The sequence below is a fragment of the Equus quagga genome, chromosome 13 (genome assembly GCF_021613505.1).
Source record: "Equus quagga isolate Etosha38 chromosome 13, UCLA_HA_Equagga_1.0, whole genome shotgun sequence".
Classification (NCBI taxonomy): Eukaryota; Metazoa; Chordata; class Mammalia; order Perissodactyla; family Equidae; genus Equus; species Equus quagga.
In genome coordinates this window covers 80,987,297-81,014,967 of record NC_060279.1, presented here as the reverse complement: position 1 = coordinate 81,014,967, position 27,671 = coordinate 80,987,297, and the positions used below count along the sequence as shown (strand labels likewise).

Genomic DNA, 27,671 nt, shown 5'->3' with positions numbered 1-27,671 from the left:
TCTCTTGCAGCACTATCTGTAATAGCAAAAAGCTAGACACGGCTTACACGTCATCAATAGGAGACGGGTGGAAGGAACTGCAGTCCTGCCATACAATGGTGCCCTGGCCAGCTGCCGGGGACTCTTCTCCAGCCAAATGGTTAGGTGGAACCCACAAGGTATATCACAGCACTGGGTGGTATGGGACCCCTTATCTAAGGAAAGGGGAGGGATACACATGCAGAATGTACTTGTTTATATATATTTTTAAAATGAAAGGATAATCCAAAATTTATATAAATGGTTACCAATGGGAGAGGGCAGGAACAGAGGGAGGAGCAGGCACTGAGGCTAGGCTTCTCTGAATGTACACTTGTTTTTGTAGTTTTCACTTTGGAACCATGAAAATGTTTTTGCATAATTATAAATTAGATTATTTTTTAGTGATCTCTAAAAATTGAAAGTATTCAATGAAAAGCTTACCACACAGATAAAAAATCAAAGCATAAAATAAAAAAATCAAAGCCCTGTCATCCTAAATTTGAATTAAAAATATCAGGACAAATCCAAAAATGTTTTATCTCTTAAAAAAAAAAATCCCAACTTTGTCTACTGTAGAGGTTTATAATAACTACCCTAGTAGTAATGAGTACTCCTAGTGCCCAGAGCGTGGTCTCTGAAACACATTTCCCACTAAAAAGAACCAGGTTCCTCAGAGAAATGGCCAATTTTAGAGTTGGGGTAGGAAATTTACAGATTATGTAAATCTGAGCCTTGCAACATCTTCTTAGACTGGAAAGCAAAGAAGCCATCAAAGGCTTCTGAGGTCCTGTCAAAAGGATACAGGAGCCAGCTTGAAGGAGCTGCTCCTGGCCAACATTTGGACAAGTGGAGCATCAAATTCTTCACTGCAGGGGCCGGCTCTGTGGCCGAGTGGTTAAGTTCGCATGCTCAGCTGCGGCGGCCCAGGGTTCGGATCCTGGGCGCGGACATGGCACCGCTTGTCAGGCCACGTTGAGGCGGCGTCCCACAGCCCACAACTAGAAGGACCTGCAACTAAGATATACAACTATGTACAGGGGGGGTTTGAGGAGATAAAGCAGGGAAAAAAAAAAAAATTGGCAACAGTTGTTAGCCCAGGTGCCAATCTAAAAAAAAAAATTATTGGGCTGGCCCCGTGGCTGAGTGGTTAAGTTTGCGCGCTCCGCTGCAGGCGGCCCAGTGTTTCGTCGGTTCGAATCCTGGGCGCGGACATGGCACTGCTCGTCAGACCACGCTGAGGCAGCGTCCCACATGCCACAACTAGAAGAACCCACAACGAAGAATACACAACTATGTACCGGGGGGCTTTGGGGAGAAAAAGGAAAAAATAAAAAAAAATAAAAAAAAAATAAAAAAAAAAATTATTCACTGCAATAGATCAAAACACACAGAATATGTTAAAAATCTATGTATATAAAACATACTCTGGCTACTTTTGGAGGATGCTAGCACATCTCAGTCTTCTCAAAGGGAAAGAATAAAGCATTTATCCTAGCTTTTCTGAACAAACCATACCTCAAGGTAACCAAAAGGTTGGTAAAGGAAAGTTTTTCCTTATGGACGAATTCCAGCAAATAGATGCAGAAATAATGGTATAATTAGAAAACCATGGGGCTGGCCCCATGGCCGAGTGGTTAAGTTCACACGCTCCGCTTCAGTGGCCCAGGGTTTCGCCGGTTTGGATCCTGGGCACAGATGTGGCACTGCTCATCAGGTCATGCTGAGGTGGCGTCCCACATAGCACAACCAGAGACACTCACAACTATGTACTGGGGGGCTTTGGGGAGAAAGAAAAAAAAAAAAGATTGGCAACAGATGTTAGCTCAGGTGCCAATATTTAAGAAAAAAAGTAATTTATTAAAAAAAAAGAAAACCACCATTTTGCAATTCCTAATGAAATAATGGGTGTAGGCAATGATCATCAACGTTTGCTAAAACCATTCTGTGAAAAATGTTGAAGAACTTTGTAACAGGTGGATCAGGCTGTCAGCTCTTCAATGATCAAAATAAACATCACAGAAGGGCACCAGACATGTGCCTTCTGATGTGATGCAAGAGGAAACACCTTCAACACCTATGAAGGATTGTCAAACAAACGTGCAAACTTGAACCTAATTAAGCCTCTAGATCCAACTACCAGTTTACAAGAAAAACAAGGGACAGAGAAATGACACAATAAGGGTACCATCACCAAAATCCAGAATATGGTAAATCCTATGGGAAAATTTACCTGGTTTCAACAAATAAAAGGCAATAAAAGTAAAAAGCCCTTATAGGAGAAATCCATAAATTATAAGACTTAAGCATACATTAACCAAATACAAGGTGTGAACCTTGTTCAGATCCTAATTTGAATAAACAAAATGTAAAAAAATTGACACATACATTAACCAAATGCAAGATGTAAACCTTGTTCAGATCCTAATTTGAATAAACAATGTAAAAAAATTGACACAATTTGGAGTAAACACTGGATATTTGATATTAAGGAATTATTAATATTTTTAGGTGTGTTAATGATTTTGTAGTTATGTATTTAAAAATCTTTCTTTGGCTATCAAAATCAGCTACATAATGAGATTATCAAACTCAGAACTAATGTACAATTAACTTGTAGCCAATCAATTTCTCAATTAAAAGAATTAACATGGTAAAGATATATGAATGGCCCTTAAAGTTGGAAGAGGTCAACATGATTTCATTGATGAAGACGAATCCAATGCCCAAGACCAGCACTTGCCCAAAATAACACAGCAGAGTCAAGACTAGAAACCACATCTTCCCATGACCAGCACTCTACCTCCCAGATCAAGGTCTGTCACCAAAAACTAGGAACCATTTTCTTCCCCTCGATATTCAATCTCCGAAAACACAACATTTTTTCCAAGAGACAGGGAAGACTGCGATGGCTGTCGCCAGACATTGGTACCTCCATGTTGACATATGCACTCTGCACCAATCATTACTGATCACAAACTGTGAGATGACTTCAGGACTGTGGGTGGCAGCTATAACAGAGAGACAATCCTTGGTAATGCTGGATGACTCCAAGTTCTTTGAAAATGCAAAGGGCAAGATGAAGCACAAACCTGTGCATTGTCATATCTTAATGCTGAGACTGTTCAGTCTCCAGGGAAATATTCAACAAATCTGAAGATCTTAAGAACAGAGAAATAGTGAGTGGAATAAAAAAATTACCATCCCTAAACTCAAATAGTAAATAACACCATAGTTGCTGGTACCTTAAACATGAAATGGGTTTTCCGACAGATCGTTAAAATGTTTCTAGTCTGCCATTTAAATGAATTTTTTGGAGAAAAACATACTGTTAAGTCTGCAAATGGTTAAACAAAAACTGGTAGAGAAAAAAATATCTTTTTTCCCCCATTATATATTTTTTATCTCAGTAGGTGTTGGTAACCTTATGTACTGATTTTTAAATAGCTTTATTGAGATACAATTCATATATAATTCATGCACTTAACGTGCACATTTCAATAGTTTTTAATATACTTAGTTTTAGAACCATGACTACAATCAATTTTACAACATTTTCATCACCCCCAAAAGAAACTGATATCCATTTAGCAGTCACTCACATTTCCCCTCAAACTCCCCCCAGACCTAGGCAACCACTAATTTACCTTCTCTACGGATTTCCCTATTCTGGAAAAAAAATCATCATCTTTTAGGGAGCCACTCTTAGGTATTTATGGGTGAAATGACGTATGCGGGATTTACTTTAAAATAATCCAGTGGTAGCTGGGAGCAGGTGGGGATAAGATAAGTCTAAAGGCAGAGCGCTAACAGTAAATAAAGCTGGATAATGCATGGGGAAAGCATGACGTTTCACCATTCCATTCTCTTTACTCTTGTACGTTTGAAATTTTCTATGACAAGAACACAAAGCGTCGTTTATTACCTCCGAAGGAAAAGTTCCAGAGCGGATTCAGCGACTCAAGGAGGATCCCAACACTGACCCTGGTCCTTTCCACCTTTCAGCTCTGCCGTTCTCAGCGCCGACTTCGCCCCGCGGTGCCGGCACCGCGTACTGTTCGACACCCCACGCAGACGACGCCGTCCAGAGCCAACAAAAGGGCACACTAGCGTCCCGCGTCCACTTTGGAGAGAGGAAAACCGCAGACGCGCCATCCCTCCTTGGCCACAATGCCCTCGCCTGAGTCAACGCCGCTCCCTGAGCCTCTCCCTTTCAAGTCGGACTGCAGACTCCGGGAGGACTAAAACCGCGTCAGCAGGTGCGGAGCGCCCGCCCCGGGGGCGTCCGCGCCAGGCAGGCCGGCCACAGGCACGGAAGGCGACGCTGGGGCCCGAGGTGCGAGCGCGGCCAGGGCGGCTCCCCGGGAGCCCTCCGCGAACAGCCGGGAAGGCAGCGGCGGCGGGTCTCCGCCCCCGAGCCCAGGCGGCGACACTGAGCCCGCAAGCGACGGCCGAGCAGACGCAAGGCGACTCTGCGGCCCACACCCTGCGGCCCCGCCCGGCCCGCCGGCTGCCCTGTGCCTGCCGCTGTCGCACGGAGGGCAGGCCGGAGAGAGCCAACGGCGTACCCTCGGCCGCCACCGGGGAGCCTCGCTTCCAGCCGCCCGGCCTCCGTCTCTCACGCTCTCTCGGGCGCCACCAGACCTCCCTCTCCGCGGCGGCCGAGACCCAGGACGACGCCGGGCTCGGAGCGCTCACTCCCGCCGCCCCCCGCGTGCCGCACCCTCCTCCGCGGGCAGGCGTCGGAGGACCACGAGGCGGAGACGCCGGAGGCGCAGCGCCGCCCGGACGCGAACCCCGCGCTCGACGTCGGCCGCAGGCGTCCGCTCTGGCGTCGCGGCCTCAGCCCCAAACGAGGAGACCTGGGGCCACGGGGAGAGGCGCACCCAGGAGAAGAGCCGAAGGAGCGACGCTCGAGACCAGCACGCGAGCCGCCGTCTCGTGACACCCGGCCTCGGGCTGGCGGCGGCAGCAAGACACTCGACCCTCGACGCCGCTGGCGGGAGAAACCGCCGCCGGCCCGCGGTCTTCTGGGACTTGTAGTTCGTTGTGCCGAACGCGCGCACTTCCGCCGCCCACCGGAAGCGCCGCCATTGCCCCGCGCTAATAGGTGAGCCTTGCGTTCGGGGCCCGGGACGGAGACTTAGATGTTGGCGCGGTGCGGCGGGATGGAGGACTGGGCCAGGGCGGGCTGAAGGGACCTGGGCCGCGCCCTGGGATGGAGCGGGCCTGGGCAGCGGCCTGTCAGGTTCAAGTCCCTCCGGCTGCGTGAACGGGGCGGGAGCGGGTCCGGTCAGGGCCCCGTCTGCAGCGGAGCCCGACGGGGTCTGATCTGGTCCGAGGCTGCCTTGCTGCAGGACGGGGCCTGGGCTGGGCTGGGCTGGTGGACGCTCCGACCGCGGCGTCCCCTCAGCGCCCAGCTGGTGGCGGGGACCTCGGGCGGGCGTAGGGGATGGGGCTCGTCCGGCAGCCGCGCCTCACGTCTCGTTTCCCCCTCAGTGCGCTCACGCCGCCCGCCGTGGGAGGCTCTCTGTGCGGGAGGGTAGGCGACAGCCTCCGTGCGGCTGCCCCGGGACGTGGACACGTTGTCTTCCACTGGTACGTGAACTCTGAACTCAGTTTGGAGAGAAAACGTATGTTTCCCAAGCGATCAGAGAACTAGGAGCCGTTCAGGCGGGGCAGACGGCATCCATGAACCCCGGGGTGTCGGGGCCTACGTTGCTTGTGTTCGCTGGCGCCCCAAGTTAGGCGCTGGAGAGGCGAGCGGGACTCGGGTGAGGAGAGCAGGGGCTCTGGTCTGGAAGCTTCCCTGTCCGTGAGGGCTCGAGCCTGGGTTTCAAGGAGCCTCATGCAGTAGAAGCATCTGGCTGTGGAAGTAACTCAGTGCAAGGGGGAGTGGAAAGAGCTGAGGACTCTGAGTTTCCACTTCTAGCGAGGAGCCAGGATGGAGGTCACAGGGCGAGAGAGAGAGAGAAGGAATTCCTGGTCTCTCCAGCGGTGTTGAGTTTAGGATTCTGGAGTGTGTGGCTGGATGTGCAGGAAGGAATGGCAGGGACAGGGAGCCCTGGAGGCAGGCAGGTCTGGACTAGAGACGGAGCATGGGGCGGTCCCTGAAACCCCACCCCACTAACAGGGAAAGAGGAAACCGGAGAAGGAAGGAGAAGAAGCACCCTCTTCCCCAGCCTTGCAGCCAGACTAGTCCCCTTCTGGGTGCAGCATGACGAACGAAGGGGACTTTTGTGTGCAGGTATAGTGATAGGACTAAATCTGCTCTGCCACTGCTGTGTGTTAGCACGATGTTAAGGTCTATAAATAGTACTCATTTAGTCCTCACAGCAGCACCATGAGGCAGGGCCTGCTATTCTCCCAGAAGTCTATAGATGAGGAAACTGAGGCCCAGAGAGGTGAAGGAGGGCTGTTCAGGGTCCTACAGTGGCAACTGGTGGAGCTGGGACTTTGAGACCAGGCAGGCTGGCAGCAGAATGGGTGCTCCCAGCCCTCACCCTTGGATGCCTCTGGACAAGGAAGGAGAGAACAGAGGGTGGAGGTGGACACAGACAGTGGGAGACTGCCCAAGGATGGGCAGGAGTGTCAGGACAAGATGGCTTCATGTAGAGTCTTGGGCAGCTTTCTTAGGTGTGGTGTACATTTGTGTGTGTGTGTGTGTGTGTTCCTGAGTGAGAGGGCAGGGAGAGGACGAGACTGGGCGTGTTGGCCCCTCTGCCAAGGGCTCAGCTGTTGAGGAGCAGCAGCCTAGGGGTAAGAGCGGGGCGCTGGGATGCAGGAATTACTTTGACCAGAAGGAAAACCTCTCCCCTGAGAAGTTGAGAGGACCCACTAGGGAGGGTGCAGGCCTAGAGGAGTTTGTGTGCCAGGAAAGTGGAGTTGTCTAGGGTCATCCCTTGGAGTGAATTAGGAGGCAGGTTTGTCTGCACAGAGAGGATAATGGTGAGAGGGGCTGGAAGAGGGAGTTCGAGCATGGACTTGTTGCTGTAAGGGGGATGGAGATGGAGTGGATGTCGGTATCGCAGTCTTGTACCACACAGGACTCAGAAGCCAGCAGGGGCAGGCTGAGAGGGCAGCCAGTGGCGTGGGGCAGATTGTGCACAGCACCCAAGTGAGAGAGGCTGACTGCTGAGCCCTGGATGGAGGATGCTAAGAGAGAAGGCAGGGGCAGTGGACTGGGCAGGGGTGTACCAGAGCAGGAGGCTGAGAGCTAGGATGGCAGGGTGCTTAGGGCCATGGGTGCAGAGTTCCTGGCTTCCTACTCCCCAGCCATAAGGCCTTGATTAGGGTTTATTCAAGCTCTTTCTGCCTTGGTGTCCTCGTCTACAAAATGAGGACAGTACTGTTAATCTTCCTTGTGGGGTTGCGGGGAGGATCAGATGCATGAATTCAGGCAAGTGCTGGGCACAGCACCTGGCTTACAAGAAGTACAGCCTGAGTGGTTGGTGGATTCTGAGGGGTGAAATGCAAGGAGAGTGAGGCAGGGGAGGAGGCTAGGGTCAGAGGCCCCGTGGTGTTTTTTTTTTTTTTTTTTTTTTTTTTAGTGTTAATTTTTTTTTTTTTTTTAAAAATTTTTTTATTTTTTCCTTTTTCTCCCCAAAGCCCCCCGGTACATAGTTGTGTATTCTTCGTTGTGGGTTCTTCTAGTTGTGGCATGTGGGACGCTGCCTCAGCGTGGTCTGATGAGCAGTGCCATGTCCGCGCCCAGGATTCGAACTAACGAAACACTGGGCCGCCTGCAGCGGAGCGCGCGAACTTAACCACTCGGCCACGGGGCCAGCCCCTCAGAGAGCAGCTTTTTACGTGGATCAGCCATGCCATTTATTTTATTGTGAATTACCTGTTCATGTCTATCACTTTCTCCTCTTCTTTCTCATGTCTTTATTTTAATAAAGAAGCTTGAGTCTAATTTTGTCAAGTTCAAAAAATAATTCTGGTGGCCTTTTTATTGAATTTACACATTAAATTTAGGGGAGTTAATTATTTTTTTTAACAGGTTTTGGTGTTCTGATCTCAGAGCAGAGGGAATCGACCTCTCTCACACATTGTTGGTGGGAGTCATAGTAGTGTGAATGCAACAGCCATTTGCCGGAGCTTCTGCAACATTTACTGAAATTTTTAAATGCAGCCATGCTCTTGGCCTTGCAGTTCTACCTCTTGGCATTTCTGTTTCAGAAATCCACAAGTGTGTAAAATATATGTGCAAAGAGATTTGTTGCCCATTGCTTATAATAGCCAAAAACAGGACAAACTTAAATGTCCATCAGAATAACTTATGGTCCCTGTGTAGAGTGGATGATCAGATAGCTTTATAAAGGAATACAACTGATGTGTTTGTATGGATATGGAGTGGAGTCCAGGAACCGTAAGTGAAAAAAGCTTCCAGTTAGTACACGTTGATTACATTTGTGTATGTGCCTGTGTGCAGATGAAGCACATATTTTATATTATAAAGTATAAAACACAAGCTTTAGACACGACATTTCTGGAAGGATACACAATAAATCACAGCATTCTGTTTTGAAAATGGGACAGAATATTCTGACTTTTCATCTTGCATCTTTGTTTTTTATATCATGAATACGTTTTTGCTTTTTAAACATTATATCCATTATGACTGTGATGGTGTTTGATAAAGAAATAAAAACTTTTAAATCTTTTTTTTTAAATCTAAACTGTCGTTGTTAATTGGTTATAACTGTTATGTAGGTTTCAGGAAAGGGTTTTTAAAGGAAACCAAGCTCTCTTTAAGAATAGAAAAACATAATGTTTTTGGTAGGCAGAATAATGGCCCCAAATATTTCCCCATCCTAATCCTCGAAACCTGTAGATATATTAGGTTACATAGCAAAAGGGTCTTTGCAGATGTGATTAAGTTAAGGATCCTGAGGTGGGGAGATTATCCTGGATTATCTGGGCGGAACCAATGTCATCACAAAGGTCCTGATAAGAGGGAGGCAGGACGGTCAGAGTCAGAGTATGGGATATGAGGACAGAAACATGGGATTGCTGACTGTGGGCTACAACCAATGAATGTAGGCTCCTCCAGGGCCCCAAGGAGTGCGGTCCTGCTGACACCTTGATTTTAACCCGGTGACCATAAAATAATAACTTTGTGTTGTTTTGAGCCAGGAAGTTTATGGTAATATGTTACAGGAGCACTAGGAAACTAATACAGTGTCAAATTAATCTTCTGAACTGTTTCAGTAGAAATTGAGGATTGTGAGGAGGGCAAAACATAGATGTTAAAGAGGGTTGAATTTCTTGTCTCCAAGCAGGCAGGCTTACAAGAAATTAAATTATTTAAATTAAAAGATATTTAAATATCTTTATGTTGCTGGTGCCCAGTTTCTTCTCAGGCTGGCAGATCTAACTGCCTGTGTAACATCTCCACTTGGAAACTGTGTCCAGTCTTAACCTGTCTTGATTCTCCTCCCCCTTTTCTGTTTCCACAAAAGGTACAACCTTTTTGTAGTTCTTCCATCCAGAACGAGAGATGTCATTGGTGACCCCTATCCCCAACATCTGTTGCACAAGCCATTCTGCCTCCAAGGTGGAGAATGAATCTGCCCATTTCTCTCCATCACCCTGCAGTCCCCTGAGTCCAGGACTCTGGCTGTAGCGCCGCCTTTTCTGTCACCACAAGAGAACTTCCTCTTGCTACCTCTTTGTATTCACCCGATCTGTACCCCATCCTATCCTTTGGCAACCACTGGTATGTTCTTCATCCCTATGGTTTTGTGTTTTTGAGAATGTTTTACTAATGAAATCATACCTAACTTTTTAAAAACTTTTTGTTTTGAAATAATTATAGATTCATAGGAAGTTGTAAAAAAAAAAAGATGTACAGGGAGATCCTGTGCACCTTTCACCCAACCTCCCTCAGTGTCCACCTCTCTCATAACTATATACAATATGAAAACCAGGACGTTGATATCGGTACCCTCCAAAGAGCTTTTGCAGATATCACCAGTTTTACATGCACTCATTAGTGTGTGTGCGTGCATCTGTATAGGTCTATGCAGTTTTATCATGTGTTGCTTCATGTAACCAGCTCCGCAGTCAAGATACAGAACTGTTCCATCACAAGGCTCCCTGCTACATGTTTATATGGATACCCACTCCTTCCCCCTAGTCTCTAACTGTGGCAACTACTAATCTGTTCTCCATCTCTATATTTTTATTTTAAGAATATTATAAAAATGCAGTGATACAGTATGTAACCTTTTGAGCTTTACTTTTTTCACTCAGCATAATTCCGTCAAGGGTCATCCACATTGTTGCATGTATCATTACTTTGTTCTTTTTTGTAGCTGAGTAGTATTTCATGGTATGGAGGTATCACGGTTTAACTGTTCACCCATTGAAGGACACTTTGGTGGTTTTCACTTTAGCTTATTACAAATAGAGCTGCTATGAACTTTCGTGTACAAGTTTTTGTGTGGACATAAGTTTTCATTTCTCTGAGATAAATGCCCCAAGTACATCTGTTGGGTTATATGGTAAGTCCATTTTTCGTTTTAAAAAACTGCCAAACTATTTTCCATAGCACAGGTGGCCGCACCATTTTACATTCCCACCAGCAATCTATGGGTTATCCAATTTCTCCACATCCTCTCCAATACGGTATTGTCACTTTTTAAAAAATTTTAGCCATTCTAATGGATGTGTAGTGATATCTCATTGTGGCTTTTATTTGCATTTCTGTAATGACTTACTATGTTGAGCATCTTTTCATGTGCTTATTTGCCATCTGTTTATCTTTGGTGAAATGTTTGTTTCATGTCTTTCATCCATTTTCTAATTGGATTTTTTTTGTTTATTTAATGTTGAGTTTTCAGAGTTCGTTGTGTGTTCTAGCTATGAGTCCTTTGTCAGATATGTGGTTTGCAAATATTCTCCTAATGTATAATTTGTGTTTTTCATTCTGTCCACATGGGCTTTCAGGCAACAAACATTTTTTAAAATTTTGATGTCCAGTTTATCGTGTGTTATGCTTTTGATGTCAAGTCAAAGAACTCTTTGCCTCATTGTAGGTCCTGAAGATTTTCTCCTATTTTTTTCTAAATGTTTTATGTTTTATATATGTCTGTGATCCGTTTTGAGTTGATTTTTGTGTAAGATGTGAGATAAGTTGAGGTTCGTTTTTTTGCCTATGCATATCCAATTGTTGGCACCGTTTCTTGGATGCTTTTCAGTCCTCCATTGGATTCTTTTATACCTTAAAAAAAATAATAATAAACTGGGCATATGTTTCTGGGTCTGTTTCTGGGTTCCCTATTCTGTTTCATTGATCTAGGTGTTCATTCCTCTGCTTATTCCGCACTGTTGATTACTGCGGTTCTGTAGTGAGCCTTAATGTCAGGAAGAGTAACTTGTCCCAGTTTATTCTTCTGTTTCAAATTTGTTTTAGGTATTCTAGGGCCCTTCTCTTTCCATATAAATTTTAGAGTAAATTTGTGCGTGTCTACAAAAACCTTGCTAGGATTGTGATAGGATTGGTTGAACCTATAGATGAATTTGGGGAGAATTGACATCTTTACTATGTCAAGTCCTGTAATCCATGAACATGGTATGTTTCTCTCTCTCTCTCTTTTTTTAATTGACCTATGAGATTAATGTTTTTCACTAAATTTAATGCCCTTGAGAGCTATCCAGGTTGTTACATGTATAATAGTTCATTCTTTTTATTGCTAAGTAATTTCCCATGTTATATATGTACCAGCCTTCAGCCATTCGCCCATTGAAGGACATTTTGGTTGTTTCCAGTATTTGGTTGTTATGAAAATTTCTGCTATGAACATTTGTATACAGGCTTCTGCATGCGTGTTTTCATTTATCTGGAATAAATGCCCGAGATTGTGATTGCTCTGTGACTTTTAAATAAATTAAAAATTTTAGAACTTTGAACATTCCTCATGAATATTATTCATTGAAAGTCTTACTTTAAAGGTTCCACAATAAAATATCAAGAGGATGTTCCACAGACTGCTTAACTCTTACCATCAAAGATTTAGGCTACACCCCCACACACCTTTTTTTTTTTTCTTTAACCTTAAAATGTCTTCCATCACTTTGGTGATGGGATTTCTAGACTTGAGACCTTGATAACTCAGTCTCTTGTTATACATTGCCATGCTGCTCTCCATTTGTAACAGATTTCCTCTGAGCAGTTCTCGTGGCCACACCTCAGCCTGCTTTTGGAGTTCTTGGTTCTGGTGAGGTTGGGCAGCTTCCTGGGTATTAGTTTACTCGGTTCTGACTTGGCTGTTCAGACCTCTTCACTTTTACCTATTGGTGACTTTTAAAAAGAAAATCATGAGTTAGGAATGCCCTCCTAGATGTTTTATAGCCTCAGCGCACCCATTTCTCAGAACAAATTGCAAAGAGATGAAAGCAATAAATAAAAAGGGCATTCAGCAGAAAAGCTTCTTGCCTCCAGAACTGTGGGAGAATAAGTTTCTGTTGTTTTAAGCTACATGTTTGTGCAGTTTGTTTCAGCAGCCGCAGGGAACCGATGCACCAGGTGAGCAGCTTGCTCATCTCATGCAGTTTTGTCAGCAGATTTCTTAGCAAGTAGGGTAGGGGTACTGTGGGTTCTGGTTTCAGTTTGAGGCCTCCACTCTGGTGCAGCACAGCCTGGCACGTGGTTCATCCTCTCAGGCCACAGGAACCAAACCCCAGCCTCTGCCAGCTTCCTGCATGGCCCCCAAAAGCCCATCGCCCAAGGACCCCACACCCACCACCACTTTGCTGTACTTTCCACTCATCCATGGAGACTTCAGTGCTGCTTTTTATCTGTGCTGTGTCTCTTATATGTTTCCTTTTTGTATCTTATCTGTCAAAGGATTAGAGTGGACACCCCAATGTGTGAACTTCGCTAGAAGCCCAGAGTTTCATTTGCATGGCCCCTAATTGGCATGGAAACAGAGACTTGAGGAGTCAGCAAAGTGATGAGGTGCTTGTCAGATGGGAAAGCACGTACCAATGACTAGAGGTGCAGCATTGGGAGCACGGGGAACTGAAAGATGTTCACGTGACTGACACACACGGTGGGCATCTGAACCAGAACTCCATGGGTGGTTTCAATCTGGAAAAGAACTTCCAGAGCCTGTGGAGGAATTTGGAGTTTAACCTGAGCACAGCGAGAAGCTGCACTTAGAAGAGTGTTGTGATAGATGCTGCATCCCGTAGGTCCCCATGGTTTCCTGGGAGAACAGGGGAAAGATAAGAGGCAGGACCCAGTCGGGTCTGCTGTGGTATCCCAAGCAAGAAGCAATAGCAGGGCCAGGCATTGAGGACCAGGGGTGTGTGATATTTGAAAGGCAGGGTCCCCGGGTTTTTGTGACTGACCGAATGTGACAGTTGAGCATGGAGGAGGTGTCAAGAAGGACTTTTAGTGTCCTAGCTCGGCCCCCCGCATTCTTGGCACAAGGGTGGGGATCAGGTGTTAAAATAAACATTTCCAGGTTGGGAAGTACATACATGAGTGGTTTGCAGCACAAAGGGCAGGGACAACGTGTTGGTTAACAGCCCAGCATCCTCTGCTTTTGTTAGCACCTCTCCTCCTCCGTCCCTGACCCTCCTACCTCCCTCTTTGTAAGGAGCACTGTGATGACATTGGCCCACCAGAAAATCCGGGACAATCTCCCCATCTCAGGATCTTGAATTGAATTTCATTTCCAGAGTCCCTTTTGCCATGGGAGGTGACATAGTCACAGGTTCTGGAGATTAGCACATGGACGTCTTCTGGGGGCCATTTTTCAGCCAACCACAGTCATGGTAAAAAAATTTGCAAAACTTGGGGCTGGCCCCGTGACTGAGTGGTTAAGTTCGCGCGCTCCGCTGCAGGCGGCCCAGTGTTTCATTGGTTCAAATCCTGGGTGCGGACATGGCTCTGCTCATTAAACCACACTGAGGCAGCGTCCCACATGTCACAAGTAGAAGGACCCACAACGAAGAATGTGCAACTATGTACCGGGGGGCTTTGGGGAGAAAAAAGGAAAAAAAAATAAAATCTTGAAAGTTTAAAAAAAAAAAAAATTTGCAAAACCCCAATCAGTGTGCAAACAGAGGGGTCAACTGAGACACTGTGAGCAGAGGAGGAAAGAGTGGAAGGGGATGTGGTCGCAGGTGTGGTGGCATCCGGTGGGTGACAGCCTTTTGTGGTGAGTGAGAGGTGAGGATCCTGAGAGCTAGCTGTCACTTCTGACCTAACCAGCCTCTGAGTTCTCCATTTCACTCAAGAAGAGAAGTTAGTGAAAATAAAGGGGGCTGAGTGATCTATAGCCTCAGATTTTCTGCAGATATGCTGATCTGTAAGATTGCCCTGAGCTGAAGAATCCTGGTGCCCCCGTGACGCAGCATTGCCCTCAAGTTCCTGTCTGTCTGTGAAGCGGAATCTCTCGTCCCTGGCACTTTCCACGCAGGAGGCCGGTCATTCTCTGGTGAGGCTGTCCTGTGCGCTTCGAGATGCTTAGTACATCTCTCACCTCTACCCACTAGATGGTAGCCAGTAGTTTTCCTCTCTACATCCACCCCTTGGCAAGTTGTGACAACCATAAATGTCTTCAGACATTGCCAGATGTCCCTTGAGGGCAAAACCACCCCCAGTTGAGAGCCACTGCTCTACAGAAATGGCCGACTTTCTTACACGTCCTGGAGACATCTTCCTCTTGGTGGCCTTGTCCTTTCATTGAGTCTGGCACTCACTGTGGAGGGGTCCCCGAGGAAACAAAGACATTTTATCAGGCAGGATATCCCCAAGGACTCAGAGGTGACCTCCCTGCAGCTGGTCACGGAATAGACCTTTCCTTAGGTTGTGCAGGACGTGGAGAACTCAGGTCTGCGGAGTCAGCCCCTTGTGTGCTGGCCATGTGGCCACCCCATGTTGTGGATGGATGGAGCTTTTGCCTTTTTGGGGGGAGGTCATTTTATTCTTTGAGTTTAATGCTGCGAGTCAGGTAGACGTGTGCTCACACCAACTCTAAGAGACTTGAACGTTGAACGTTTGTTCACAGACTTATGTTCTGCCTTAAACATTTTTTAGTGGGATATGAATGGTTTTCCCCCCAAATTCCTTATTTGACAGCAGTTCTGATCATTCTGGCATTCCATCCGTTGCCTGTGCGTTGCTGCCGTATCTCCTGGTCGGGTGCCAGGTCAGACACAGCCCTGCAGTGTGAAGGCATCATCTTCTGTGTCAGCATGGAAATAGCTGCTCAGCTTGCTTTCTCTTCATTTTCTAGTTATTCTGAGAGGAGTTGAATGCTTGTTTTGCCTGAAGAACCGTAAGTTTGTGTGAGAAAGAGAGATTGGGACCCACCGCCTAGATTGTGCCCAGAAGGAGAGCGTCCTTGCAGAGTTAAGGGAGCTCTCAGACCCCAGCTGTGTGTCGAAGCAGTAGGGTTCCCAGAAGAGACTGTCTTGGAAATAAGAGCTGGCGGGAAGCTGCCTTGGAGGGTTTCATGGTTCCAGTAGCTGCAGGTGGTGCTGGCCCTGTGTTCCTGCTGTCAGTGTCCAGGAGCGGCCCCCCGACACACGCTCTCGGGAGCTCAGGACCTAAGAGAAAGCCCAGCACCTGGAGAACCACAAAGAGGAGATGATGCTGGTGGAAGAACTTACCCAAGCATTTGAAGACAAAGGTGAGACCTGCCAGAAACATGAGGCACGGAGAGAGCATGATTTCCCTGACTTGTGACTCGATCCTTGGTTCTCCAGGAAAATGGGTTTTATAGAGAAAGTGAGGTGAGGAAAATGCCAGTGTTCAAAGCTGGGAGAATGGTGAATGTCTGCCTCCTGGAAGTCACGAGTGACGGTCGTCGTCCCTTGGGGCCTCTAGGCCAGATGGTAGTTCCAAGTTTCAAGAGGGTGAGAGTTCACCCACAGGCGCCAGGTGAGTGAGAGGCGCCATCTGGCCAAGTGAGCGGTTGTTGGGTGTGAGCAAAGGCACCGCACAGGATGCATTTCTGGGGTGTTGGGCCATCCCGCTGACCAGTGACTGGGGAGATGGTGTGCGAGCACGGGCATGGGTGTGGGTGTGCTTTCAGTGGGGTCAGCTGGAGTCAAATATGGGGAAGGATTGGGGGCAAGATTTAGGAGGGTTTTTGCCTGGCTGTCTCAGTGGGACAAGCAGAGTGTGGGAAATGATGACGAAGTGACGGAAGGCAGAGGGTGATGAGTGAGCCACCCAGGCTGTGGGACAGCATCCTTGCACCTCCAGAATGGCTCGAAGGAGGGTATGCCTGTGACAGCACCCCATCATCGAGTGTCCTCAGCTGTCCTCCTGGGAATTTTCATATCTTCCTTATCCCCATTCCCACCCCCCCAGACCCCTCATTTTTGGAAACCAGCCAGTGTTTCATTGTGATATTTAAAATTTTTTTTCAATCAGCTCATGTTTCACTGGTATCTGAAAACTAAACAGGTTTTTTTGGAAACCAGCTGATGTTTCATTGGGATATTTTAAAATTGTACTGTTGTTTTGACACTCTGCCTCCTCCTATTTGGTCTCTTGAAATGACTGGAGAAATTGGCCCTTCCTTCTCTGACTGTAGAGGGACAACTGTGTATCTATGGACTCGTGGTTCTGACACCCCAGTGCGTGCCTGGGCACTCACCTCGAGCCTGGGGCAGCCCAGGCCCAGACCCAGGCAGCTGGCCCACTCTGCAACTGGAAAGCCAGCTTTACCACCTCGTCTGACCTCAGAGCCTTGGCGAGGTCGGAGTCCTGCCTTCCTGCTCCTCACACCCCAAGAGAATATTCCTCAGCTGTACCAGCCACCTTCTCGTTTGTTGGGGGTCGGGGGTGGGCTTGTGAGCCTGGGGCTTCTGAAGTGGGGCTGAATCCCTAATTATTCCCCTAACCCCAGCCCTGCCTTCTGAGGATCTCTGCCCTCTTCACGACAACTTTTTCAGCTATGAGGAGGAAACAGAAGCGCATTCTCAGCCAGTCCCATCCCAGGTGAGTGAGGGACCTTCACTCTCTTTGCCTCAGTCTCTTCGGCTGCAAAATGGCTCCATGAGTAGCACCAGCCTCCTCAGGCCGGCACACATGGGAGCTCAGTAATGCTGCCTTATGCCTTCGGGAGACGCCCAGGGGCTCCCTGCCTTCCTTGTGTGAATGGGCCAGGAGCTCCTAGGACCCGACCCAGCCTGAACCTCCCTTACTTCGTTCCATGGGCCCAGTCTCTGCTTCAGACCTCCTGTTTGTGGTCGTTGCTCAGTGGGCCCTCGAGGGCAGGCAGAGTGGAGCCTCCATACCCTTAGAGACCAGCAGCACGCTATGGGGTAAGGAGCGGGTCCCTGACCTTGTTCAGGGTCCCAACACCACAGGCATTGTCTGCATGCTTCCCGGGTGCCAGGGCCCAGTTCCCCTCATGTCCTGTGAGACTCCCTGATATGGGAGGCTGTCTTCATAGTCATGTCAGGGCAACTCGTGCCAGAGAAGTTCAGAGACATGTCCAGATGTCCAGCTAGTAAGTTGTGAAGCTAAGATGCCAACTTGGGCCTGGCACCAGAAAAGGCTGCTCAAGCCTGCTCTCAAGGAAGGCTGGCAGGTGAAGGGCCATGTGCCTGGGTCTGTGTTTGACCTGAGTACAGCCCAAAGCCAGGAACCTTTGGGGCACTCCTGGACATTATCTTCAGTGCACGTCATCTCCGTCCCCTGTGCCACCCCAACCTCCCACCCTCCACGTCGGGAGGCAGGGCCTCATGGTAACACAGTGATGTTTCAGCCCCCTGTGAGCTTCAAGGACGTGGCTGTGACCTTCACACGTGAGGAGTGGGGACAGCTGGACCCAGCCCAAAGGATGCTGTACCGTGACGTGACTCTGGAGACCTGCAGCCACCTGTTCTCCCTGGGTAAGGCGGGCTCTGGGGCTCAAAGCTGTGGCTCTTCTCATAGGTGCACCTAGGCTGGGAGGAAGCATTCCAGAAGTGGGTTCCTTTGAGATGCAGATCCTGGGTGGGCCACTTGTTCTGCCTCCACGGCAGGTTTGTGACCTGTAGTTCAGGGAGCAAGGAGTTTGCTTGGGATGGTGCTGGGGCCTTCCTAGTCCATCCACATCTGACCCCAGGGCAAAGGGCCGGGCCCGAGGACGTGGTTCTCCTTGTCTCCAAGCAGAGCACCAAGTCCTGTGTTTTCCCCCGTTGACCAGGGCTTCTGCTTTCCAAACCGGACATGATCTCCTGGCTGGAGCAAGGGGAAGACCCATGGAGGGCGAGGCAGGGACCTCCCCAAGGTGAGAGCAGGCCCACAGCCCAGTCGGTTAACATGGGCAGAGGGCTCTCTTTGGGCCCCGGGTCTGAGGAGGAGGGAGGCCATTTGTGGGGAGCCTCCTCGGTGTTCTCTGCTGCCTCCTCATGTCTAAGAAGGCAGCCACGTTCCCATCCACGTCAGCCTGTCCCTCTGTCCCAGGCCATGAAGAACACATGTCACTGTCATCCAGCCATTTGTCACATGAAGGTTCACTCTGTTCACATCTTCCCTTTGGTCTTCACCCCTCAGCCAACTTGTCTTATTCCCAGGTCCTTGTGCCGCCTCTCTTCCTTGAGTCCCTGATCCTGACTTGCACCTGGGGCAGCAGCTCCTTGGGCCTCCCCTTCAAGCCTGGCCTTTGCCCTGCAGTTGGATGTCCACCCCTCCTCCATGTTGGACGTTTCCATGACTTCTAGGTGATCCTGAGGTGTGATGAGAACTTGTGTGACCTACGAAATGGCAGCAACCCTTCCAGGATTCCTACTAAGTGGCCATTCCTGGACCTGCTTTCCCGCCTCTCCTCATCCCATAGACCCATCTCTTTATACGTCCCAGTGTGTCAGCCTAATTGGAATTTTTTTTTTTTGCCAGCTGTATCAAGATACAATTCACATACCATACAGTTCACTACTTTAAAGTATGCAAAGGCTTTCGGTATATTCAGAGTAATTTCATGTTTACAGAAAGTTGAACAGAAAGTACAGAGTTCCCATATACCACCTGCCCCCTACAGTTTCCCCTATTGTTAATATCTTGCATTCTGTGGTACATTTGTTAAAATTGATGAACCTGTATTGATAACATTATTATCAATAGAGATCAGTAGTTGACATTAGGTTCACTCTTGGTGGTGTACATTCTGTGAGTTTGGACTAATGTATAATGTCATATATCCACCATTATAGTATCATACAGAGTAGTTTTACTGCCCTAAAAATCCTCTGCCCCACTTGTTTATCCCTCCCTTTACCCTAACTCCTGGCAACCACCAATTATTTTACTGTCTCTCTGAGTTTCGCCTTTTCCAGAATGTCCTGTAGTTGGAATCATGGATGTATAGCCTTTTCTGACTGGCTGCTTTCGCTTAGCAATAAGCATCATGTGTGTCCTTCACATATCTGACATGCCCCTGGCCTGGAGGTGTTGAATTTATCCCGTGTATTCCTGCTCCTTCTTACCCTGTGACTCTCACCTGCAGCCTGTTATGTCTTCCTCTGAAGTCTCACCTACATGTACTTATCTTTGGTTCTCAAATGACGTCATTCTGTATTCGGTTTACTGGCAGCGTCTCCCTTCTAGTCTGTCATAGACGTTACTTTCTGGCTGACCTGCACAGTCTGTCTTCCTCATTTCATGTTCCTGATGGAGATACTGCTGTAGAATGTTTAGCCTCCTTTGCCCATTTTCCAATGGCTAGGCACAACTTGGACATATCTTAGCCAACCAAAGAATTTTTTTCCTCCTTCTCATCCTCAAATACCCTTTCACTCTCCTTTGTTGAACCATTGTTGCATTTGAAAAGATTCTTTATCAACAGGGATTCCAAGGCCATACTCCAAAGGAAAACTGGAGAGTTTTAGGAAGGAGAACTATGTTGATTGTGGAGGATGTTGAGTGTAGGTAAGGACGTTGCCCAAGAGAGAAAGAGGGTCTCTGACATGAGGGAAACATCCTCTTGGAAGTTAAGGGATGGCTAGAGAGTGTAGTTAATACTTTGCCAGAAGGAGGATCTTTGTCTCCTTGGCAGGCCTGGAGAGCAAAGCATGGGGACTCAAGCAGAGGCCTTGATAGCACTGGATATGAGTGGCTACATGACTAAAATGGACAGAGTGACAAGTAAAGGGGGAATCTTGGAGGACCAGGCCAGAGTCCTGAGCTGAGAGCCTGTGGCACTCATTGTTAGACGCCCAGTATCTTCAGCAGAGGGGGGAGTCCCCAGTAGGACTGTAACAAGTGTGACTTTATCAACAGTACCATGTGCTAACAGTGCACCATGTACCACACACTGTGTGAGGCTCACATATTGACTCATTTACACCTCACGGTAAACCTTGCAAACTACACATTCTTGTTCCTGGCTTACTGCCCAGGAAAATGAGCCTCAGAAGTGGCCAGTTGGTTGCAACCCAGTTTGGCCGACCATGCTGCTTCTGGGATGACAGTGCTTTTCTGGGGAGTCTGTGGCATCAATTCTGGGGTGATTCAAAAGACTTTTTTTCTCTGTGGGCAGCCTGAAGAAATGGTAGAAGTGATGTGTTAAGAATATTAAGTCATGGGGCTGGCCCAGTGGTGCAGTGGTTAAGTGTGCACGTTCCACTTCTTGGTGGCCCAGGGTTCGCTGGTTCGGATCCTGGGTGTGGACATGGCTGTGGTAGGCGTCCCACATATAAAAAAGTGGAAGAAGATGGGCATGGATGTTAGCTCAGGGCCAGTCTTCCTCAGCCAAAAGAGGAGGACTGGCAGTAGTTAGCTCAGGGCTAATCTTCCTCAAAAAAAAAAAAAAAAGAAAAAAAATATTAAGTCAGGGCCTGGCCCTGTGGCCTAGCAGTTAAGTTCTCACGCTCCACTTTGGCAGCCTGGAGTTCACTGGTTTGGATCCTGGGTGTGGACCTACACACTACTCATCAAGTGATGCTGTGGCAGCATCCCACATAGAAGAACTAGAATAACCTACAACTATGACATACAATTATGCCCTGGGGCTTTGGGGAGAAAAAAAAAGAGAGGAAGATTGGCAACAGATGTTAGCTCGGGGCCAGTCTTCCTCACCAAAAAATATATGTATATTAAGTCAGATCAGCGATGATGGTCTAGTAGTTAACTTCACCACTTCAGTGGCCCAGGTTTGTTTCCTGGTCGCAGAACCACAGCACCCATCTGTCAGTTGCTGTGGTGAGGCAGCGGCTCACATAGAAGAACTAGAAGGATGTACAACTAAGATATACAACCATGCACTGGGGGGCTTTGAGGAAAAGAAAAAAGAGAATATTAAGTCAGTATTGGTATTTGGAATCCTGTTCAAGATCCAAAACTAGGAAATAAATAAACTAAGGGTCAGTAATCCAGGTAGAAGCACCAGTTAGGATCCCATCTTAGTTTCCTGTGGCTGCTGTAACAAATTACCAACTGAATGGCTTAAAACAGCACAAATTGATTCTCCCACAGTTCTGGAGGCCAGAAACCTGAAATCAATATCATTGGGCTGAAATCAAGGTGTCAGCAGGGCCATGCTCCTTTGGGAAGTTCCAGGACAAAATCTCTCCTTGTCTTGTCCAGGATCTGGTGGCTATGGCATTCCTTCGTTCATGCCCACATCACTTCAGTCTTTAAGGCCAACATATTCAAACCTCTCTGCTCCATTTTCATATCACCTTCTCTGTGTGTATCAGATTTCCCTCTGCCTCCCTCATATAAGGACATTTGTGATGACAGTTAGGGCCCACCAGATAATTTCCCCATCTCGAGATCCTTAATGCATCTGCAAAGACCCTTTTTCTAAATAAGGCACTGCATTCACAGGTCCCAGCAATTAGGACATAGGTATCTTTTGTGGTTATTGAGGGCTGTATACTTTCAGACCCAATTCTTTCTGTGAATTCTCCCTTAATCTTCACCCTCCCCTGCTGCTTCTTATTCCGTTGCTCCCTCTTTGGGGACCAGTCTTCCTGGGTCACCACGTCATTATCTTTGCTTGTTTTTTGTACTTTACCACTGATTTCCTGTTTCTGATCCATCCCTCCCTTTCATGTCCTGTGTGAAATTACAGTCTATGGATTAGAAACCAACCCAGAGACACTTCTCATACTTAGTGGTCTCCTTCATCTCACCCTCCCCTCTGATGCTTCTCCATTTTTCAGACATTTTGGATTTCTTTCAGACTGGAAGACTACACTTGAAAAGAAAGAGCCAACTTCCAAAGAGGGTACTGCTGCGGAGGATACATCCCACCACGTGGAAGTGAAACACTGTGTCTGGGAAGAGGGCTTCTGGTCCCTGTCATTAGGAGAAGAGCAGGATTGGAGGGACCAGCTAGGAGAGCACCAGGAGGACTCTTGGAGTCAAACAAGACTCACCTCAGAGAGACTGTTTGCTCAAGGGGAACATTGTGAGCATGACCTTTGGGGAAGTTATCTGAGCTTAAGCCTTCTACCTTCAACATTACCCATAAGAACACATTTCCAAAAGTTCAATGCACAGGTTAAAAAGTTGAAACAGAATTCAGTTTTCATTAATCATCAGAAAGACTGGACTGACTTGAAGCCCTGTGAAAGTCATCAAAGTGTTAGAGCCTTCTGTCAGAGCATTTACTTGAATAAACTTGCAAATGGTGAAATGGGAAATAAAAAACCTTGTGAATATACTGTCAGTAGTGACTCTTTCAACTGTGATACCTCCCTTCATTTTCATAATATAATTTCTTCAGCAGAGAACAGCAATGACTGTAAGGACTATGGAGACATCGTTAATCATAGCCTATCTCTGAGTGAACACAAGCCAATGCATTTTGGGGAAAGTCAGTGTGAGTGTGACGAATGCCTTGTACAAACTGAAATAAGAGATCCTGGAAAGGTACCATTCAGGTATGAGGAGGACTGTGATGCCTTCCATGTGGCCTCATCTTTTACTGACTGTGACATTCAGACCAGAAAAAAGCCATATGCCTGTAATCAGTGTGGAAAATCTTTCAGCTGTTGCTCTAAGCTTGTTGTGCACCAGAGGACACACACTGGAGAAAAGCCCTATGAATGTAGCCGGTGTGGGAAGTCTTTCAGCCAGAGCTATGACCTTGTCGTACATGAGAGAACTCACACTGGAGAGAAGCCCTATGAATGTAACCAGTGTGGGAAATCCTTCACCCAGAGTTCCAAACTTATTAGGCATCAGCGAACTCACACTGGAGAAAAACCATATAAATGTCATGAATGTGGGAAATCTTTCAGGTGGAACTCTAACCTTATTGTACATCAAAGAATTCATACTGGAGAGAAGCCTTATGGGTGTGCTCATTGTGGAAAATCCTTCAGCCAAAGCTCTGACTTTGTTGCACATAAAAGGATGCACACTGGAGAGAAGCCCTATGAATGTAACCAGTGTGGAAAATCCTTCATCCGAAGCACTCAACTTATTAGGCATCTGCGAATTCACACTGGAGAGAAGCCATATAGATGCAATCAGTGTGATAAAACCTTCACTGGGAGCTCTCACCTCATTGAACATCAGAGAACTCATACTGGAGAGAAGCCTTTTGAATGTGATCAGTGTGGGAAAGCCTTTACTGGGAGCTCTCACCTTCTTTCACATCAGAGAATTCATTCTGGAGAGAAACCATATGAATGTAATGACTGTGGGAAAGCTTTTCGGCAGCGATCACAGCTTATTGTGCATCAGCGAACCCATACTGGAGAGAGACCTTATAAATGCAGTCATTGTGGAAAAGCTTTCAGCCAGAGGTCTCCCCTCATTGTGCATCAGAGAACACACGTTGGAGAGAAGCCCTATCAGTGTAAGATGTGTGTTAAAGCTTTCAGTCAGAGGTCACGCCTTATTGAACATCAGAGAACACATACTGGAGAAAAGCCCTATGAATGTGTCAACTGTGGGAAAGCCTTCAGTGATCGATCAACCCTTACAAAACATGAGAGAACACACACTGGTGAGAAACCCTATGAGTGTAATCATTGTGAAAAGGCCTTTAGCCAGCGGTGTCAACTTACTAGGCATCAGAGAATTCATACTGGAGAGAAACCCTATGAATGTAACGAATGTGGGAAATCTTTCAGTTATAATACTTCCCTTGTTCAACATGAGAAAACTCATGAGAGAGAAAACCTATGAATAATCAAGATGGAAAAGCTTACTGCCAGACCTACTTTACTAGACATCAGATGACCAAGGTATGACTGTCAGAATGTGGTCTAGTGACCACATGCATCACAATTGCTTGGTGTGTGTGTTGAAACTGCACGTTATCAAGCTCACCCTGATCTACAAAATCAGAATCTCTAGCATTAAGACCCAGGAGCCTGCAGTTTCCAAAAGCAGCACAAGTGATTTGTATGTACACTAAAATGTGTTTACTTCTGAATTTAGGTGAGAAGCTATGACTGGGACCACTGATGAAAAACTCAGTCAGAGCTCTTAACAGGACTTGGGTACAATGCCATTCTGAATTCCCTACCAGATAATCTTTTTAGTGCAAACAACCAGCCAAACTTAATCAGATGTTGTCCCTGTAACACATTCCTAGAAATGATGGGGGACTGGAAGATATTCCTGATACAGAGTCCCAAACACTTCATCAAAGAAGAAATCATTGCATGAGGAAGTTGGTGTTGAGTGATGAACTAGAAAACCAGCCATTTTCAATGTAAACCAGTAATTAACAACACAAATTGAAGGAAGACTAAGGATGGGAAGTCTTCTGAAATGGTTTTTATTAGAATTAAAGGTAGACTCTGAGTATTTCAGGGACTCTGTTCTACTCTAACTCACCTTTGTTGCACAGTTAGGTTGACTGTAATCAGAACTGGGTGCATAGCAATATGAAAAATATCAGGTGAAATGAAAACAGGACCCAAAATAGTATGTACACAAAACATTACAACTGCATAAAAACGTGTACATAGATGGTTAAGAAGGTCAATTGAGCAGCGTGTTCAAAAAACGGCTGAAATGTAAATCAACAATGGTGAACAACATGGGAGAGACCATTACTGCAAACTTGAGCAAGATGAAAGCAGGTAGGAGATGTCGCCTGAAGATGCAGAGTGGGAAAGGCTGAAGCCAGGAGCATGAAGAGAGGACTGCAGCTGTGGTGGTCATGGGACCCCACAGAGCTGCCGACTGACAGGTGGAGCAGGAGAGAAGAGTTAATTGAAGGTCTAGCCATGAAACTCCCAAGTTTTCTCCCCCGACCTCCCCTTTTTTTCTTGTCTTGCATTAAGTATCTGGCTGTGGGTAAGCAATAAGTAAAGAAGGGAATGAGTTATATGCTAAAAAATTAGTCTGGAGGAGTAGGGAATCTGGTGTATTATGCTCCTGAACAAGGGCTGCCTTGTTTTGGCATTTCAAGGATCTTCTAGTTATTGCCCTTTTCCCCCTAAAGCAAGGTATGCCATTAAACTGCCTCCCCCCATCTATGGAGCTTCCCATCTGCTTTCCAATAGCCCCTTCAGTATGGATGGGAGCCAAGGAGCCAGAGGCTTGAAGAAAGCCTCCAACATGGAAGAAAAAATACCTAAGGAAAAACAGCCCCGAAGAAAATAACTGTTCACGGTAACCAAATATTTAAAATGTTTTGTTCTAAGAGCAAGTCAAGATATAATTGCAAATAAAAGATAAATGTAAGATGCTCTTTAGAAAAGAGAATTGTGAAAACAAGAATAGACTATGAAATTTCAAGTAAGAGGGCCAGCCCCGTGGCTGCGTGGTTAAGTTCACACGCTCCACATCGGCGGCCCAGGGTTTCGCTGGTTTGGAACCTGGGCACGGACATGGCACCACTCGTCAGGCCACACTGAGGCAGCATCCCACATGCCACAACTAGAAGGACCCACAATTAAAATATACAACTATGTACTGGGGGGATTTAGGGAGGAAAAACAGGAAGGAAAAAAAAAGATGGGCAACAGTTGTTAGCTCAGGTGCCAATCTTGAAGAAAATAAAATTTTTATAAGATTCTTGACCCAAAAAAAAGAAAACTTCCCAGAGCTGAAGGAATATCTTCAGATCATGCCAACCACTATCCAGGATTGATGTAAGATCCATACAGCATGAAAAATTGAGAACACCATTATTAAGAAGATATTGCAGAATCTTCTGGAGAGAATAATTTTGAAACCAAGAAAGGAATGTGGTTTTTTTAAAGAAAAGGAATGTTTCTTTGAATTAAAAAAAAAAAGTAGGTAATCAGAGACTTTCAGGTCAAGAAATTGTTCAAGAAAGTGTACAGATGGTACAAGACAATTGCCCAAATATGAAGCAAACTTTAGAAAGGAGTATTCATTTGACCCTGATGCTGATAATTCTTCCTGGAAGAGGCAGAGGACTTAGGAAATTGAAATAAAAGAGGGAAATATAATCAGATTCTTTTGATTGGCCCTTCACTGAACAGTATTTGCATGGATATGATATAAACAGTAGGTACTGGTGGTGTTAATTTGTGGAAGAAACCCAGAGCTGTGACATGAGCATTTCATAATGGCAGCATGGTAGAGCACCTTTGTTGTCAGCCTGTCATGAACAGTAACAGCACAGGCTGCAGCTGTTGTAAAGTCGGGGGTGGGGTGGTCCCTGTAGCCTCCTCTTAGGATGTGGGCTTTTAAATATAATAGGTTAATTAGGAGACCAAAATTGGGGCTCAAAACTAATATGACAAAAATTGGGAGCAAATAGAGGAGCAGTGATGTGAGTCAAATCTAAATTCCTCATCAGAGCAGGAAGTCAGTAAAGTCTCTAGGCCACGAAAGATCAGAATTCCAGAGGTAGCTCAGGAAGAACCGGAATGGAAATGGTAAAAGTGGTCGTTGGGTTGCATAACTGTCGGGTGGGGTGGGGCAGAAGATGCTGCTTTCCGTTTTAAACTTTCTGCAGTATTTCCTTCCCTGGTGGTACACTTGTTATTTGGCTAACAAATTATTTCAAATGTGTACCTATAGGCAAGCGAAACATGAGGACATCTGTAATTGTTTTGTGAGACTATGTACAGTTTTCCTTCTTTTGATTCAGTGTCACTGTGATAGTAAATTGACAATTTTAAAAGCAAGAACAAAAAGAAAAGATGTCAGACTCTTCCATTTGGCCAATTAGAATTGATTCCAGTAGGTCAGAAAGGCTCCTAGACTTCTTAGAAGTCCCCAGAATTAAAGGAGGTGGTTTAGTCTTTTGAGACTTGATTTTCCAGAAGCCTTATCACCAGGAAGTCAGTGGACCCCAAAAAGTAGGGACCTGGAAGGTGCTGGTATCTGGGGACAACCGGGTAGAATCCATTCTGAAGGGGCAAGACAGGTGTGTGAGTTTGCATAACCACCAACCACTGAATGTACTTCCCCAAGGTCACTCTGGCAGTTACCTGGTACCTTTCATATAACCCTTTAAGTAACATAGGCCTCATGATTCAGGTGAGACCCTGAGGTTGGGATGGGAAATGCCTTGCCTAGGGCAGTCTGGACAGAACAGGTGGGGACCTTGCCTCCTGGTTGGGAAGTTCCTCCTGGTGCCAGGACCAACGTATAGCCTTCAGAAGATGCTGGAGCCTGAAAGGAAGGACCTGTCCAAGAGATCCAGCAGAGTGAACATATGTTGACAATGCTTGCTGACCAAACATCTGAGACATTTCCATTCAGTGAGTCTTGAAAATAGCCTCGTTCAATGAAGGTGCTACTAGAG

General features: G+C 46.6%; 1 protein-coding gene across 9 annotated transcripts; it reads left to right on the top strand.

Annotated features, from left to right (window-relative positions):
• Positions 1–2,584: 2,584 nt before the first annotated feature.
• ZNF544 (zinc finger protein 544) lies at positions 2,585–25,807 on the top strand. Of its 9 annotated transcripts, none has more exons than XM_046680590.1 (8): positions 5,161–5,266; positions 5,518–5,616; positions 14,331–14,471; positions 15,273–15,919; positions 16,896–16,987; positions 17,760–17,886; positions 18,183–18,266; positions 22,161–25,807. In XM_046680590.1, exons 4-8 carry the CDS (start codon positions 15,781–15,783, stop codon positions 24,116–24,118), a joined length of 2,400 nt encoding a protein of 799 aa, XP_046536546.1. In that variant the 5' UTR covers positions 5,161–5,266; positions 5,518–5,616; positions 14,331–14,471; positions 15,273–15,780; the 3' UTR covers positions 24,119–25,807. The 9 variants fall into 9 exon arrangements, with proteins under 9 accessions (XP_046536543.1, XP_046536546.1, XP_046536547.1 ...); XM_046680591.1 differs by having other exon boundaries at positions 15,119–15,919; XM_046680593.1 differs by having other exon boundaries at positions 15,116–15,919.
• Positions 25,808–27,671: the final 1,864 nt, after the last annotated feature.